The 14,841-nt window shown below is 39.5% G+C and overlaps 1 protein-coding gene across 1 annotated transcript; it reads left to right on the forward strand.

Annotated features, from left to right (window-relative positions):
- Window positions 1-542: 542 nt before the first annotated feature.
- On the forward strand, window positions 543-10,085 carry LOC138016649 (dehydrogenase/reductase SDR family member on chromosome X-like). Its single transcript, XM_068863843.1, has 7 exons — window positions 543-706; window positions 3,047-3,154; window positions 4,362-4,430; window positions 4,559-4,775; window positions 5,910-6,002; window positions 7,005-7,212; window positions 8,633-10,085. Exons 1-7 carry the CDS (start codon window positions 622-624, stop codon window positions 8,828-8,830), a joined length of 978 nt encoding a protein of 325 aa, XP_068719944.1. The 5' UTR covers window positions 543-621; the 3' UTR covers window positions 8,831-10,085.
- Window positions 10,086-14,841: the final 4,756 nt, after the last annotated feature.

The following is a 14,841-nucleotide window of genomic DNA, read 5'->3' on the forward strand; positions in this document are numbered from 1 at the left end:
TGAACTCTTGGAATAACTGCTGAATACTCCGTCAGAAGGCCACGCGGCTACGCAGCGGTCAATACTACCCCCTCCCTCAAGGAATATGTTAGTAAGTAATATGTTACTAGCTTCACACCATCTCGTAAAAAGTGTAGTTAACCGAACCGCAATTATGAATATAAATTCAAAGGTAAGATTTTAAAGAACTTTTAGGCCGGATCACTGAAATGAGCGCTTAGACGAGCGCTATTTTCTTCAAGGTTCTCTGCATAGCCGCGTAGCCACCGGCGTCGTTGGTTTTCACTCTCAACGTGTCTGCGTAGCCGCGTAGCCGCGTAGCCACACTTTTCAAGAACACTTTTGGAGTGGCAGGGTTTCAGCAGTTAAGAACTTTTAGAAATCGGAGTGCACTTTCAGAATTTGCACTGAGCTTTTAGAATTCGGAGTGCACTAGTGTGAGCCACCGTAAACTACAACTTACATGCACCAACATGCATGACATCACCGGCAAATAGCGTGACAACAGTACTGATATCTGCTCGCTCGGATTGACACCTGTCACACATGTCACGTGTAATCCGACTGTTTGAGACTACGAATTAACTCTTTCACTTGCAGCCGATTTCATAGTCGTTCGCCATGGCTATGTCAGTGCTCTCCTACATGTTTGGCGGAGGAATGGAAGTTGTAACACAATTTTTCACCAAACATAAGGCCTTCGAAGGTACGCTGATATTTCCTCTATATTCTTTTCCCTCTTATTCCGCGACAGATATCACCTTCTCGCTAAGTACGACCCAATGCCGTGAAAGCTATTAAATGTCTTCCCTGAAGCGTGGTAAATGAAAGGGAGTCAGCTTTTACGAAAACTGCCCGAACAGCTCAGCTTTTAGGAAAACAGCCCGAATATTTTTTATACACTAGAGCTCAGGAAGGCGTATTAAAGTTTGAAATGTTGGAAGAAATGTAAATAGTAACCTTTAATCTTACCAAAAACTACTCCTTTTCACTTGTGTTCATTTTGTACAAAGTATATAGATAGTACCACCCTTAGGTCAAAGGCTGAATTTGGCTTATTAAACGCATACCCCGAATCAAAGAAATTAAATTAAAAATTAAAAGTTCGTCGTTTTATTTTTCCTTCAGTTTACCCGATGAATTCGGAAATGCCAATGATTGTTTGTTCACACGAGCGCAGCAAGTTTTCATGTTTTGCAAATTTTAAAATCCGTGAAGACAACTTATCGCGGAAAAAGGAATCGAACTTAGTTCCGTGTTAAGGGACTGTTCGTCATTTGTGGCTTGGGGGCCGGTGTTTAGAGTGGGGGGAGGGGGGGAGGGGGAAGGGGGGGTAAAATTTTCAAAACCAAGGGAAATGGGGTGGGGGGTGTTTTTTTAATACAGTAGAATTGAGGGGGGTAAACTTTTAGAATCCGTTTTTTCAACTCTTTTTTTGCCGTTTTGCAGATATCTTAAGGACATTCGCGCCAATTGTTTCTGCGCATCCTTACTGCGCACGCAAATGCACACGCCAGGTCATACACGAGCGCGCGCGCTAAGTAATAAAATGAGAAATGGTAGGGCAAAAGGCCATTGCTATAGCTTTGCCTGGATTTAACGGTCTTGGACGTTCGGTGACCCCAGTTTTTCTTTCCAGAAACGGATTTTATTTACAATTATCTCCACGTTGTCCAAAAATGAACAAAAAATCAATGTGGGAAGTTAAAAAAATTTCAAGATTTCTGCTCACGGGACATCAAATCCTGCCATCTTGCGGCTGCAAGGCGCGTAAAACTTTGGTCGCTAAATGCGAACTTGATCTTTAAGGAACCTCACCAGCTGACTAAATTCACTTAGTAAGTCCACTTAAACAATATTTGGCAGAGAAGATTTCACTTCAAAGATTTAATTGCAATGTATTTGGGTTTACAGACACTGGCCTTATTCGCTAACGAAGCCCGATTTTGTCACATTTTGGGTGTTTTTCCGGGCATGTTCTCTCCAAAACGAAGTCGGTGACCCCCCATTTTTTTTACATTTCTGACATAACTAACTCATCATCTTACAGTGGTAAAAGTTTCAGAAAAAAATCAATGTTGAAAAATTTTCTCGCGAACATCCTTAAATTGAGCTTTGTTTTGAGAACAGTATTCCCTAACAGTACCGATAAACGTTAACCGGATCTCAGTTTCGAAGCCAAGAGAGCGTGACCTAATGTAGCGTTACTTAAAGGTCACAATACGTGACTTATTAATCTCTTTGAGCGTGCAATTTGATACTACTACAGTCAACTCGCTGATTGCCTAACAAACAATAGGGTTTTGTCAGAACCAATCAAATCTTTGGTTTTTAAATCAAGCATGCACCCTGGATGGCACAATCTATTGTGCAATTTTTCCCTGATTGCGTGATACGCTTGCATTTCTTCTGCTTAACCATCTCGAATGTTTTCATGTATATTATTAATAAGCAATCATATGATTTTTCTCATGCAATTTGGTCGTCTTTGAAAAAATTTACTCGAAAATTTACTCGAAAATTTGCACTCGACATGTGATTTCCTATACTAACAGAATTCTTGATGTTCAGTATAGGGAAGATATCGTTGACGTCACCTAATTGTCATTAAGGTGCCAACCAGAGTGTTGTTGCATGTTGAAACAAAGGGTCTTTTGTTCCTATGGTTGGCACATTTGAATAGCAAAAGCAATGTTTGTGAACAGATATCTTCCTGATATGTAATCACATGGGTCCAAGGGCGATAAAGGTTTAATTTTACGCGTACTTTCAAAGTTTTCACAAAATTGCCAGAGTCGAGAAGCAGCGAGGGCTTTGAAAATACAAGTGAAGTTAATCCTTAATTTTACGAGGCACAAATTGCCTATGACATGTTCATCGCATAAAGGGCAAACTTTGTTCAATGCGGGGACAAATGACGATCAACTTAACATTGTTTTTATTTGGTTAAAGTTCAATTCATTAAATCGATGCTGTCATTTATAGTATCTGCCCTGAGCGTGGCCATTAACATGCTAAAAATTAATAACTTGGCCTTTTCCTGCAGAGTTCCCTAACTGCGAGGGACAGGTTGCCATAATTACTGGAGGAAACAGAGGTATTGGTCTTGAAACTGTCAAAGGTCTCTGCAAGGCTAATGTGAGAGTCATTATAGGTATGTTTTTAGTTTTAGTTTTTCATTTGAAGCATTAATGAACACATAATTATGACCAGTTTTGGTATGCACTGGCAAAAAGAAGTTAGAAACAATGTACAAGTTTAGTGTTATATATGGGAAGTGCTAATTCATAGAAATACATTGTTTGCATCAGGGGCTTACTGGGGGCCCCCACATATCAAGAACAGCATGGGAATCCTCCTTGTTGTTTATGTTCAGTAAATGTTCGTTTCCCACATCCTTTGCCTCTTGCTATCAGTTCCCTTAAAATAAAAAACACTTATTAGAATAGACCTCTTTACAGATGTGTTCTTAGTTACCTGGCCTTTAAATGAAAGTGAGGCTAGTGTTGACCTTATACAGACCTCCCATCTTTTCTTATGCTTATGATGTCGTGCTAATTAGTAAGAATTTACGTAAGAAAAGCAGTGAGATTTCTATCAAAACAAGGTCAACTCCAGCCTCACTTGCATTCATAGGCCAGGTCACCAAGCACACAACTGTAACATGGTCTGTAACATTTTGTTTCAAATGACACTGCATTAAACAACAGGTAAATACATACATGTATGCACACACTTTATGTTTAATGTCTGGAAGCTATAGACACAAGTGCATTGCTTGTTTGATCTGTTGTCTCAATGAAACATTGGACAAATTTTGGTGAATCTTACATTGTGATAAAACACTGCATATAAATATTATGCACTGATATACTTACAGTGAAATCAGCTCTAGGATATCCCTCAATGTTTTTATTATTACGGTTATGTATCGATTACTTACAAATTGAATCGGTTAGGCCTTTCAAAATGTAATTCCCATACTGTAAACAAAGTGTCATATCAAAAGTTAAGGAGAAGGTCAATTTATCTTTGATTTTCCTGATTACTGGAAATACCGTCTCAGGGACCCACTTAATATTTACCTTCATATATTTATTACATTCAACAATACATGTACTTGGGGGAATGTTGAAACTTCGATTCTACCCTGCGAGTATCTCGAACAACAGTATGTGATATTTAACTTTGTATAGTATTTTTATTGGCTACCCGTCATATACATTTAACTTTTTAAATATTCGATTTCAATTTAAAGAATGGCATCTATAATACTTATACTTAAATATTATATACTTTATTTTTGTTGATTGTTTGTCACTTCATGTGATTAAAGGGATGAATATATTCTTATGACATAGCTTGCAGGGATGGGAAGTCAGCAGGAGAAGCTATTGACAAAGTTAAGGAAGAATTTCCTTCTTCCAAAGGTACAAATTATGCACATAGGAATGCATTCATGCATATGTTTTAACTTTTTAAGGGCAAAAGATGTCTTAAACAGAGGCTCTCTTCCCTTCATTTCCCTTATTTATTACTTACTGTATCTTTCTTTCAGTTGAATTTATGGAACTTGATCTTGGAAGCCTTGACTCTGTTCGTAAATTTGCAAAGAGCTTCTGTTCAAAAAACCTTCCACTGCATATCCTTATAAACAATGCAGGAATAATGCTTCCACCATATGGGAAAACTGAAGATGGCTTTGAGCTGCAATTTGGAATCAATCATCTTGGGCATTTTGTTCTGACTAACATGCTCTTGGATGCATTAATCAGGTAGGAGGACAAGAGGATTGTTAGCACCTTCCTTTTTTTTTCCCTTTTTTGTTGGCAAGTGTATCATGGCAGTGCACCATTCATTATTTTTCACTAGCTTAAAATAGTTTAGTTTTCATGCGAGAAAAAAAAAAAATAAACTGTTTGAGTGAGGGGTTTGAGCTGCTTTTGAAAATTTCAATGCAAGCTTTCGCCGATCTACAGTATCATCATCATCAAAACGTTTCATTCCACACCTTCCTGTAGGTATATTTACCACAGGAATGTATGAACATTTTCCTTCAAGTTGCCCCGTACAAAGAATGAAGTCTCTTTATGTACAGCAGTCTTCTGGACTGTGTATCTGTGGCTTTGATTGGGGCCAATTGTGAAACTCCTTGAGAAGCCCTTGTGCACAAACCTTAAAGCAACCCAGATAACATGTATGTCCTGTTTCTCCTTTTTGCGTTCTCCTAACATCGAACGCTATAGCCTCCCCCCCCCCCCCCCCCACCTCCAGCGACCCTCTTTACGCGTCCCCTGTTATTATAAATAATATGTTGTTGATTATTTTACTTTGTTGTATTTTGTGATGCGGAGTGCCCTCTTTCACCAAGAGAATGTATGTTTAGCAGAGTGTAATAAGTCCCTGTGTGCAAATGTTTCCCTAAAGACAGGAATCGTTTGGTGTTTGTGACATATTTAATGCCTTTACTTGTCAGTTGTAGTCTTGAGAACGATCTCCATTGTTTTGCGGCGAGAGTGATGAGATGAGATCATCTGAGATGACGTGCGTGCAAGGATCGTTCATGGCCTTATGCGATCTTGCGCATGCCCTGGACATAAATCAGAATTTTCTTCCCTTCCAGAAAAAAACTGCTCGCAATCCCTTTTGAGCTAGTCGAACCGCCCGCTTTGGTCACGCAAGCGAGCTGAGGGGAGAATCTCCCCTCGGCTCGCTTGCGTGACCAAAGCGGGCGGTTCAACTAAACTCAGAAGGGACTGTAAGCAGTATATTCCAGGTACGACGTTCCTGCCTGTGTGTACAATACAAGGCAAAGGCTCCTTGTAGCCTCCTGTTCTTTTTAGAGAGAGAAGAAAGACTGTTGTGCAGTCCACTTTTGTAAAAAGTAATTTTGAGTGTTCTGTTGACAGATCGGCTTCAAAAGAAAAATATTCCAGAATTCTGACGCTGTCCTCAGGGCTTCATCTGCAAGGAACTATGAACTTTGATGATCTCAACAGCGAGTATGATTACCTCAGTTGACCCATTTAATAGATCAGTATTTATCAAAGAGATTGACCTTTTAAGGGTTTGTCTGTTTGGAATCGATGTGTGAATTAAAAGACCATAAAGTGTTTGGGATAAATCTGATGGGAAGACAGCAAAATTAATTTTCAAATCATCCAAAGAAGGATTATTTGCCAGCTATTCTCTTACCATGCTGGTGCTTTCATTGTTCTTGCCTCGTCCTGCGGCACAGTTTTTAAGAAAAAGGAAAAAACAAAAACCTTTAAATAAACAAAAAGGTTGCTCCGTATGCATTTAAAAGGACCCTTGTTGCCAGTTCCCCCAGGATGAAGGCACCATGAAGGAGTGTTGAAAATTTGCGAAGTTGCTAGCATCAAACCACAATCTAGACCTTGGTCTTGTTTTCACGATTGGAAAGGGAAGAGCTACTACTACTACTACTACTGCTACTACTACTACTACTACTACTACTACTACTACTACTACTACTACTACTACTACTACTACTACTACTACTACTACTACTACTACTACTACTACTACTACTACTACTACTACTACTACTACTACTACTTCTTCTTCTTCTTCTTCTTCTTCTTCTTCTTCTTCTTCTTCTTCTTCTTCTTCTTCTTCTTCTTCTTCTTCTTCTTCTTCTTCTTCTTCTTCTTCTTCTTCTTCTTCTTCTTCTTCTTCTTCTTCTCTTCTTCTTCTTCTTCTTCTTCTTCTTCTTCTTCTTCTTCTTCTTCTTCTTCTTCTTCTTCTTCTTCTTCTTCTCTTCTTCTTCTTCTTCTTCTCTTCTTCTTCTTCTTCTTCTTCTTCTTCTTCTTCTTCTTCTTCTTCTTCTTCTTCTTCTTCTTCTTCTTCTTCTTCTTCTTCTTCTTCTTCTTCTTCTTCTTCTTCTTCTTCTTCTTCTTCTTCTTCTTCTTCTTCTTCTTCTTCTTCTTCTTCTTCTTCTTCTTCTTCTTCTTCTTCTTAAAAGGGTGTTCTCTTTTTTTCAGGAAGTACTACTCGGCTTTTGCGGCTTACAACCAAAGCAAACTGGCCAATGTTTTGTTCTCTTATGAGCTGAATAGGCGTCTGAAGGAGAAAGACAGTCCCGTTACAGCAAATGCTGTCCACCCAGGAGTAGCCAACACAGAGTTGTTTCAAGGCCTGCCTTGGTTTCTAAGAATCCCGCAGAATTCCTTGGCATCCCTTTTATTCAAGGTAATTTTTCGTGACTTCAGTGAGAAAGTATTTGTTTCTTTTTTTTTTTTTATAAAAAGTGTCCATGTTCATCATGGATATTTTTTGAAAACAAGAGACGGAATGAATGATTAATATGACTGCTTTACTAAAACGAATGCGCAATTAGAGCGGTTTTCAATTGAGTGTCGAAGGTAATTAGCGAGTTAGTTTGGTTTTGCATTACTTCACTCAGTGATTGGTTCAAAGTTCTAGCGCCACTTTTTCAACCAATCAGAAGTGAAACCAAACCCAATCGTGGCTAGCTCGTGGCTCGCGCGTGCACATTTTCCCGCGCTTTGTGTCGGCTTCGTGTAATTACTTCGAGTTTTGATTGGTCTTCTTGATTGTCTCCGTCCTTTCTGATTGGCCAAGTAATTACTTTGGTTTTGGTTTTACGACACTCATTTGAAAACCACTGTATTGAAAATAGCTCATGTCTGCATGATACAGTTTTAATAATCAAGACGTCATTTCAATGACAAGTGTTTTTGACGCCAGAGCACTAAATGTTGTCACCGTTCAGAATTCAAAGCAAGTCATATCAAGTCGTATTGGTTTTTGTGGTCATCATGTTTTTGTTTCCTCTCTTGAAGAATCAAGGCTTCATCTTAGGCAGAGGTTGTGCGGCTTAAAACGAAACCCGAGCTCTCGCAAAGTCCTCGTAAAACGTTAAAATTTGTGGCCATATGGGCCCCTCTCATCCCCTTAGGGCGCATGTACACTACGGCGCCTATGGCCCTGTAGAAACTCCAGTGTTTCTTTACAAAAGTTATGGTTCCGTACCGCTTTTTTGACGGGTCCAGACCCAAATTTTTCTGTAGTGTAAACGCGCCTTGATCATTCTCGTCTCAGCTCGTCTCGATTAGAAAGGAAAGGAAAGGAGCTTTATTTAAGTGTCTCGTCTTCTAGCGTCGATGCACTAATTGGGGATGTCCACTGTAAACTGAAATCAACAAATTAACGCAAATCAAATATTGGTTTTTGAGGAGAGGACCTTGTCTCCATAGCTTACAATGGAAGAGAGAGCGGGGCGTACGGGCCATATGATAAATAAGTTGTTTATAATTTGAGGTTCAGACTCCAACCAGGCCCCAGTTGTTGAAACGATGGATAGCGCTATCCGCCGGATAAATCACTATCCAGTGGATAAGTAATAGCGAAACCAATTGCGTTTTCCAATGGATAGTGATTTATTCGGTGTATAGCGTTATCCACCTTTTGCACAATCGGGGCCAGGTTGACAGTCGGACATATTTCAATGCAACTTTGGTTTGGAAAATTTACTGAATGTAGAAGTCAGAAGTCGTTTTGGTTCTTTGAATTCTAAGTTTTTATGCTACATACCATAGTAGCACGAACCCATGTTGGCTTTCTTATAGCCTAACCTATTTTGCTGTAGACTCCATCGCAAGGAGCAGACAACAGCCTCTATGTGGCTCTGTCCCCCGAGTTGGAAGGTGTTGGAGGACGCTATTTTGTGAATTCATCCCCGTCGAAGTCCAATGACGAGTCTTACCAAGAGGATTTTCAAAAGCGACTGTGGGAAATCAGTTGTGAGCTTACTGGAGTTCCTTATGAAGCTTGCCCAGAAGAATAACAGGCCTTTGCACTTCTCCGATCAATGCCCTCTTGAAAACGGTCGATGCCATTGTGAGAAGCCAAGCCTTTCATCCAGTGTAAGAGTTAAAAATTTCGTCCAGATTGACAAATAAAAGCCAATGGAAGAGAAGAGACATGAAGATAATTATAAAGAACTTACGAAATAATGGTGATGATCATTGATGACATACAAGAGTGATAGTGGTAAAGGTGTTGATGATAAAATAAAAATCATAAATATTCTTAAAGTTCCCTTTTTATCTCCTTCGGATTTTGAAAGTGTGTTTGGTTAACACCTGACTGGCAAAATTTACTTTGAGTGTAAGTTTTGGATTTCACGGTCGGCCATTACTCGTGTTCAAAACTGACCGATTGGTCCTCAGGGGGTTGGGGTCGAATGTAAGGAAATGTGACGTCATTTACTCACTAGCTTAAAGTTTCAGCGTGTGAATGCAGCTTTCTATATGTATGCCGAAACTCCCGTGCTGGATATTGATTCAGCAGCGTACACACTCGTTACATTCTTAAACTTGCGAGTCTTTGACGTTATTTTCTCCTCGATCCAGTTCTCTCAAGATAGTAATGGCGGACCATTAAGTAAAGAATTCCAGTTAAAATTTTGAAATCAAGGCTTGAAACTTGGATCACTTAGGGTTTAGGTAACATAGCTTTGAAATCCAAAGGAAAAGAATTGACTTTTTGGTCATAGTAGCATTACTAAATCTACACTAATAAGAAATAAAACGTGAGCTTTCGACTCTGGTCTGGTAATTATGCCGATGATGATGTGGGAGAGAATGTTTGCACTGTGTTTCCACAGTTCGTCCGATCCTTTCTCACCACCATGGAGCTGGTGTTCCTGGTACCAAAGTGATCGTGAACCCAGTTTTTGCTAGCAATCGAAATCAGCCTAATTACAATGAACACAATGTAACTACCAGCCTGACAAAGTTAATGAGATGCTGTTTTGTAGGAAAATGGCTCGAAGCTTTGAAACAGTAGATGCCGAAGCTTTATCAAGTGTCAGGATGAGACATGGCAACGACCGTTAATAGAGAGAAAACCGCCTGACACCGCCATGAATAACTTGAAGAACAAAATAAAATACGAAGATTATGATGATTTTTACGTTGATCAAAGCGAACTTAGTGTTTTGCTTCCACTAGTAAGGCTCTTGATGCCGGATTCTTGATAAGTGTGTGTATTTGTTGATATTTTATTGACCATTACTAAAGGGGTTTTAAAAACTCTCAGTTCTTTTAGTGCGTTCTCTCTTTTTTCAAAAACACTTTAAAGACCAGGGCCCGGTTTTTCGAAGGCCGATTAACTTAATCCAGGATTAGCGTTAACTTTTGTTTCATGTTTTCTACTTTTTGGTGAAAGTCGCTTTTGCTTATTTTTGTTTTTTAAGATTGACTTTTTCTAATGAAATTTGGGAGCGGAGAAATAAATTCTTTTGTTAATTTTTAATCTGGGATTAGCGTTAATCGGCTGTTGCTGGTAATACATGTAGTGTTTTCAAGTGACGTCACGGCGGCCATTTTGGATCTGGCAATACATTTAGAGTGTTTTTACGTGACGTCACGGCGGCCATAATGGTGTTCCCAACTAATCCTCCGGGGATTGAGCTCCATTATCATGCAAACGTTTTCTTTTGTTTCGGTGGAAAAGCAAGGTTACTGATCACGTGAGGGGAAAACATTCTATAGGTCCAGAAATGGTGTACGGGGTTTCAATAACTTTTGAAGTAGATACCTGGGCTTATCAATGTAGGCGGCGGTCACTCTTGTCTTTTACAAGGGTTTGAGCGAAAATCAAGGCGGAGTAGCCAGCAGTGAAAAGCAATTTTCTGACAACATAAACGACAGTATAGGCTTTTATAGATCAAGCTAGTAAAATTAGCATATAAGGCGACCAGCAGTGCCCATTCTTTGCCCAAATTATGCTCGTTTTCCCTAAAATGATTCCTTTTGCAAAATGAGCGAAAAAAAGTCCAAAAAACGTATCACGATCGTGTAGCAATACAGTTTTGGAGTCACAAGCTCCTCAGTCTTTTATTGTATTTTGCAATTGCTTTCTTTGTCTTTAGGCAACGGTCTCTGGCTATGTTTGCCGGTTCTGGTATGGTCTCTCGGGGCAAGTTATCGGGTGGCATGGCTGACGCCATTTTGCAAACTTGCAAATGAGAGGTACTGGGACCAACACCATCCAACAACTTCCGGTCCCGTCATCTCGTGCCAGACTGCCAGCCTCCCAGGGAGGCTCTCTCTCCCGTTACCTAACCGCGAATGCGGTTAAAGCATTGAACAAAAATGGTCTCGGGCTTATCAATATATACCGATTAGGCTAGCAGTGCCACTTTTTTAAATGCTTGCACAAGCTTTAAAAGCCTACGACGGTATACCGCTGGTGTCCGGCTTCTAATGTAGTGAAAAGTGAGTTCCCAGTCCCTTAAAGAAGCCAACATCTATCCTCTACCATCCTTGCATACGGAACCTGCGCCCGCAGTGCGCGCGGCAGTCAAAACTGTGCTATCCTGTCAATCATTTGCCCCTTCACCGGAAACAGTGCATTTCGGTTGTTCGTAAATGACATTGTTGTTGATCTACGCAAGGACGCGGTCATGATGTCTTTATTCGCGAAGTTGCCGTCTTCTTGCACTTGATTCGAAAATACCAGCCTGAATTCGTCTTAGAATAGTTAGAAAAAGCACAAATAAAAGCCAAAGCACAAGAGGTCACGTTCGAATTCTGCTCGCCGACAACCCAAGTTTGTTGACAAAAAAATTGCCACAAAATGTTTTAAATGCTTTTCTGGCCCTTTATTACTAATGGCGCTCACGTTCATTTTAAATGGAGTATCGGGAAAGAAAAATTGTCAAGCTGATATTTTTTTCGCGTGAACATAAATTTTCACGTAGCGAAAATTTGTATAAGCACTACAAAACGTTTACTAACCATTGCCCGAAGGAACACCTTTTAGAAGCTGCAAGGAAGCCGCTGATGAATTTTGCACAAAACTCTCGGCCCCTAACACCGGAAAGCCAGACTTGGAAAGTTTTTCAGTGAAAGGCTTGCTAAAGAAGAGTTTCTAGAGCTTGCCCTCCCGCAGGTTGCCAGAAAGGTGCAAACAAGCTGGTCATGTCTGAAAAGAGCAAGATCTAGAAGGGGCAGTCAAAATTGTGTTTCTTTTATTGTGCGAAAATTTATTTTTCCCTCAATCCCAAATAAGAACTTGCTGTGTCTTGCAATTCAACAGTGAATTGCTATTAGGCCAATAAGAGAATCAACATCAACAAAGAGGCACTCCCAGGGGTTTGGGGAAGAAAAGAACATGGCTAATTTAAACTGGGGAACAGAGAAACATACATACATACATACATAATCTTTATTTAACGTGGGTAGAAACACTTAGCTGAAGCTATTTTACAGGTTTTCCACAAAATAATATTAAAGAAAAAAAGAAATATATACATAAAAATGTAAGAATATGAATAAAATATCTAGTATCTAAAATTTCAAAATTTAGGTAACTAAAATTTAATGTTCCTCACTGGTTTTTTTAACAATATCAAAATATTTTAGGGAACAAGGGAAGAAAACCAATTTAAATTTTAGGGATCAAAAAGCTGGGAACAAGTTTGAAAGTAATTTGGGGAACAAGGAAACAAAAGCAAATATGTAAAGGGAACAAGGACTCCTCTCCCCAGGAGGGCCTCATCAAATGTTCTGCGTCTATCCAACAGCTCAAACAAGCTATTCCAACAATTTTTGAATGACCAACAAGAAAAGAAGACTCTCTTAGAGAAATAGATTATTTATAATAACACTTTAGCATGGGAAACAATGCTCAGATGCTTACGAGCACCCTCGTGCCCATGTTTGTAAAAAAGCACCATGAAGTATTCCTTGTGGCTGGCTGGTTTAGGCATTGTTTCATCTTTCAACATTGGGCAAAACCAAATCAACTCCATTCTCAGAGGGCACTGGGGAAAGAAGCTAGAAGAAAAAACTGGCATTGATTCTATTCTCCAAGGTAATCTTTACAGAATAAGATCATAGAAGGAACACTTTTGAGTGCCAACCTTAAGCCTTTTAAAACAAGCACAAACAATATTGATAGTCTTTAAATTCACAAAATGTCAAACAGCATATTTTAGCCTCATATTCAATTAGATTTGGCTGCAATGTTCCTTAAAACTATGCAGAACTATTTACCATAAAATGAGGAACATTTCCTGCCTATCTAAATATGCCGCAAAAGGGCTCCAAAAAGCAACCAGTTAAGTTTTTAGATTAAGATACACAATACCTAAAAAATAAATTACTTGATGTGATCAAGACATTGAATGACCAAGCAATAATAAACAAATGGCAGCAATGTATGTTAGGTTCACAAAGTGGGAAAAAAATATTCCTCAACTGATGTTTCAATAAGCATTTAAATAAATTTTCTATCAACAATTCAAGGGACTGACTTTTCACTGGTATTGATTTACATTTCCATGATAAGTTTGAAAGTGAATCTGGCAACCACAGTGCCCTATGAAATGGGAAATAACTTAAACAAACTCTTTAAACTAACATTTTACAAGGGACACCATTATTGATGCCCTGCGAAGAACAAAGATTAAATTGAAAGAAGAGTTGGTCTGGAGTTTATCCACAATGGACAGTTAGTGGCTGCATTCACCAATGTAGAGAACAAACACATCAAGTTTCTTGTCAAGCAACCAGGTGTTCAAGGAGCTATTCAATTTCCAAATAACTATGGTAGTGTGCAACAGTACCTGGGTGAATTCGGGTACCTGGCCTGAAACTGAAACTTGTGGAGCTAAACAACTTGTTGAGCTAGGTACTTAAACTGGGTAGATAATTATGTCTACAAATATTGTCTATTCAACCAACAGTTTCTCCTAATTTTGTGTAACATTCACTTAATGGTTCCTTAATAAAAAAATCGCTAATTCAATTAAGGATTCAAGTCCTTTGAAATCATCAAAGTTACTTTGTGCCACCAGGAACAAACGAAAAAGTACAAGCACTGAAGACAAACAGCTCACAAAAAGAAAGAACTCCGTTTAAAACAGCAAAACGGACCGGGGATCCTCGCGTCACTAAAAAGTGCTCCATGCTACGTAGATGTTTGCAGAACGATCGCAAGTTGTAATCACTGAAAGAAAACTCCAATCCAGATCTGATAGACGATGGTCGTGCAAGACTCACCAAGCACATGGAACACCAGACAGGATTGTTTGTTGTCTGGCACAGCAGATGAACGAAAAATTGTTCCCCTCACTATTAAGTTCCAACCCAAGACCAATCTTGCCCAAATACAACAACAATTTGGGCAGCAGGCAAGCTCACCACAAGCCACCGAAGTTGGCATAAAGCAGCATAGCGCTTCACCTGAAGTTCGATCATGATGGACACATTCAAGAGCTGAAAAAACTTCATATGGTCAGACGACCAAATGTGATTGATCAGTTATCGGACATCAAAGTGCTGAACAGTACAAACCAAGGGATTTCGTCGTAAAAATGTTCACTCAGCAACGTCTTCTTCTTCTACAGAATAAAGTTCAAAAGCGATCCTGGCTGTTAATCACATGCTAGACCAATCCATAAACTGGATAAAGTGGATTGGCAAATTGATTGCCAGAACAATGAGTTATTTCTGTCTCGCTGAGTTCAAAGAAGCGACGGTCAAGAGAGTCACAACAGAAGGCTGAGCGAATGTCCACCGATCTAACCAATCAGAATGTAAACAATTGGCGTGACGTCGGATAGCACAAGGATGGCACAGTTTTTCCCTCTCGCTGAATTCTGATTGGTCAGTTTAAATTTCAGTAGCTCTCACCGTATGCAAGGATGAAACGATTCCTTACTCTGTCATCACCTCCGAATTTTAAAATTGACGTTACAGCACACGCCAACGCAGAAATAAACGCACGCTGGCACACACCATGCCAGCAGAGCCTTTCTAACTCGACGAGAAAGAAAGGACTCTG

This window comes from Montipora capricornis, chromosome 9 (genome assembly GCF_036669925.1).
Source record: "Montipora capricornis isolate CH-2021 chromosome 9, ASM3666992v2, whole genome shotgun sequence".
NCBI lineage: Eukaryota > Metazoa > Cnidaria > Anthozoa > Scleractinia > Acroporidae > Montipora > Montipora capricornis.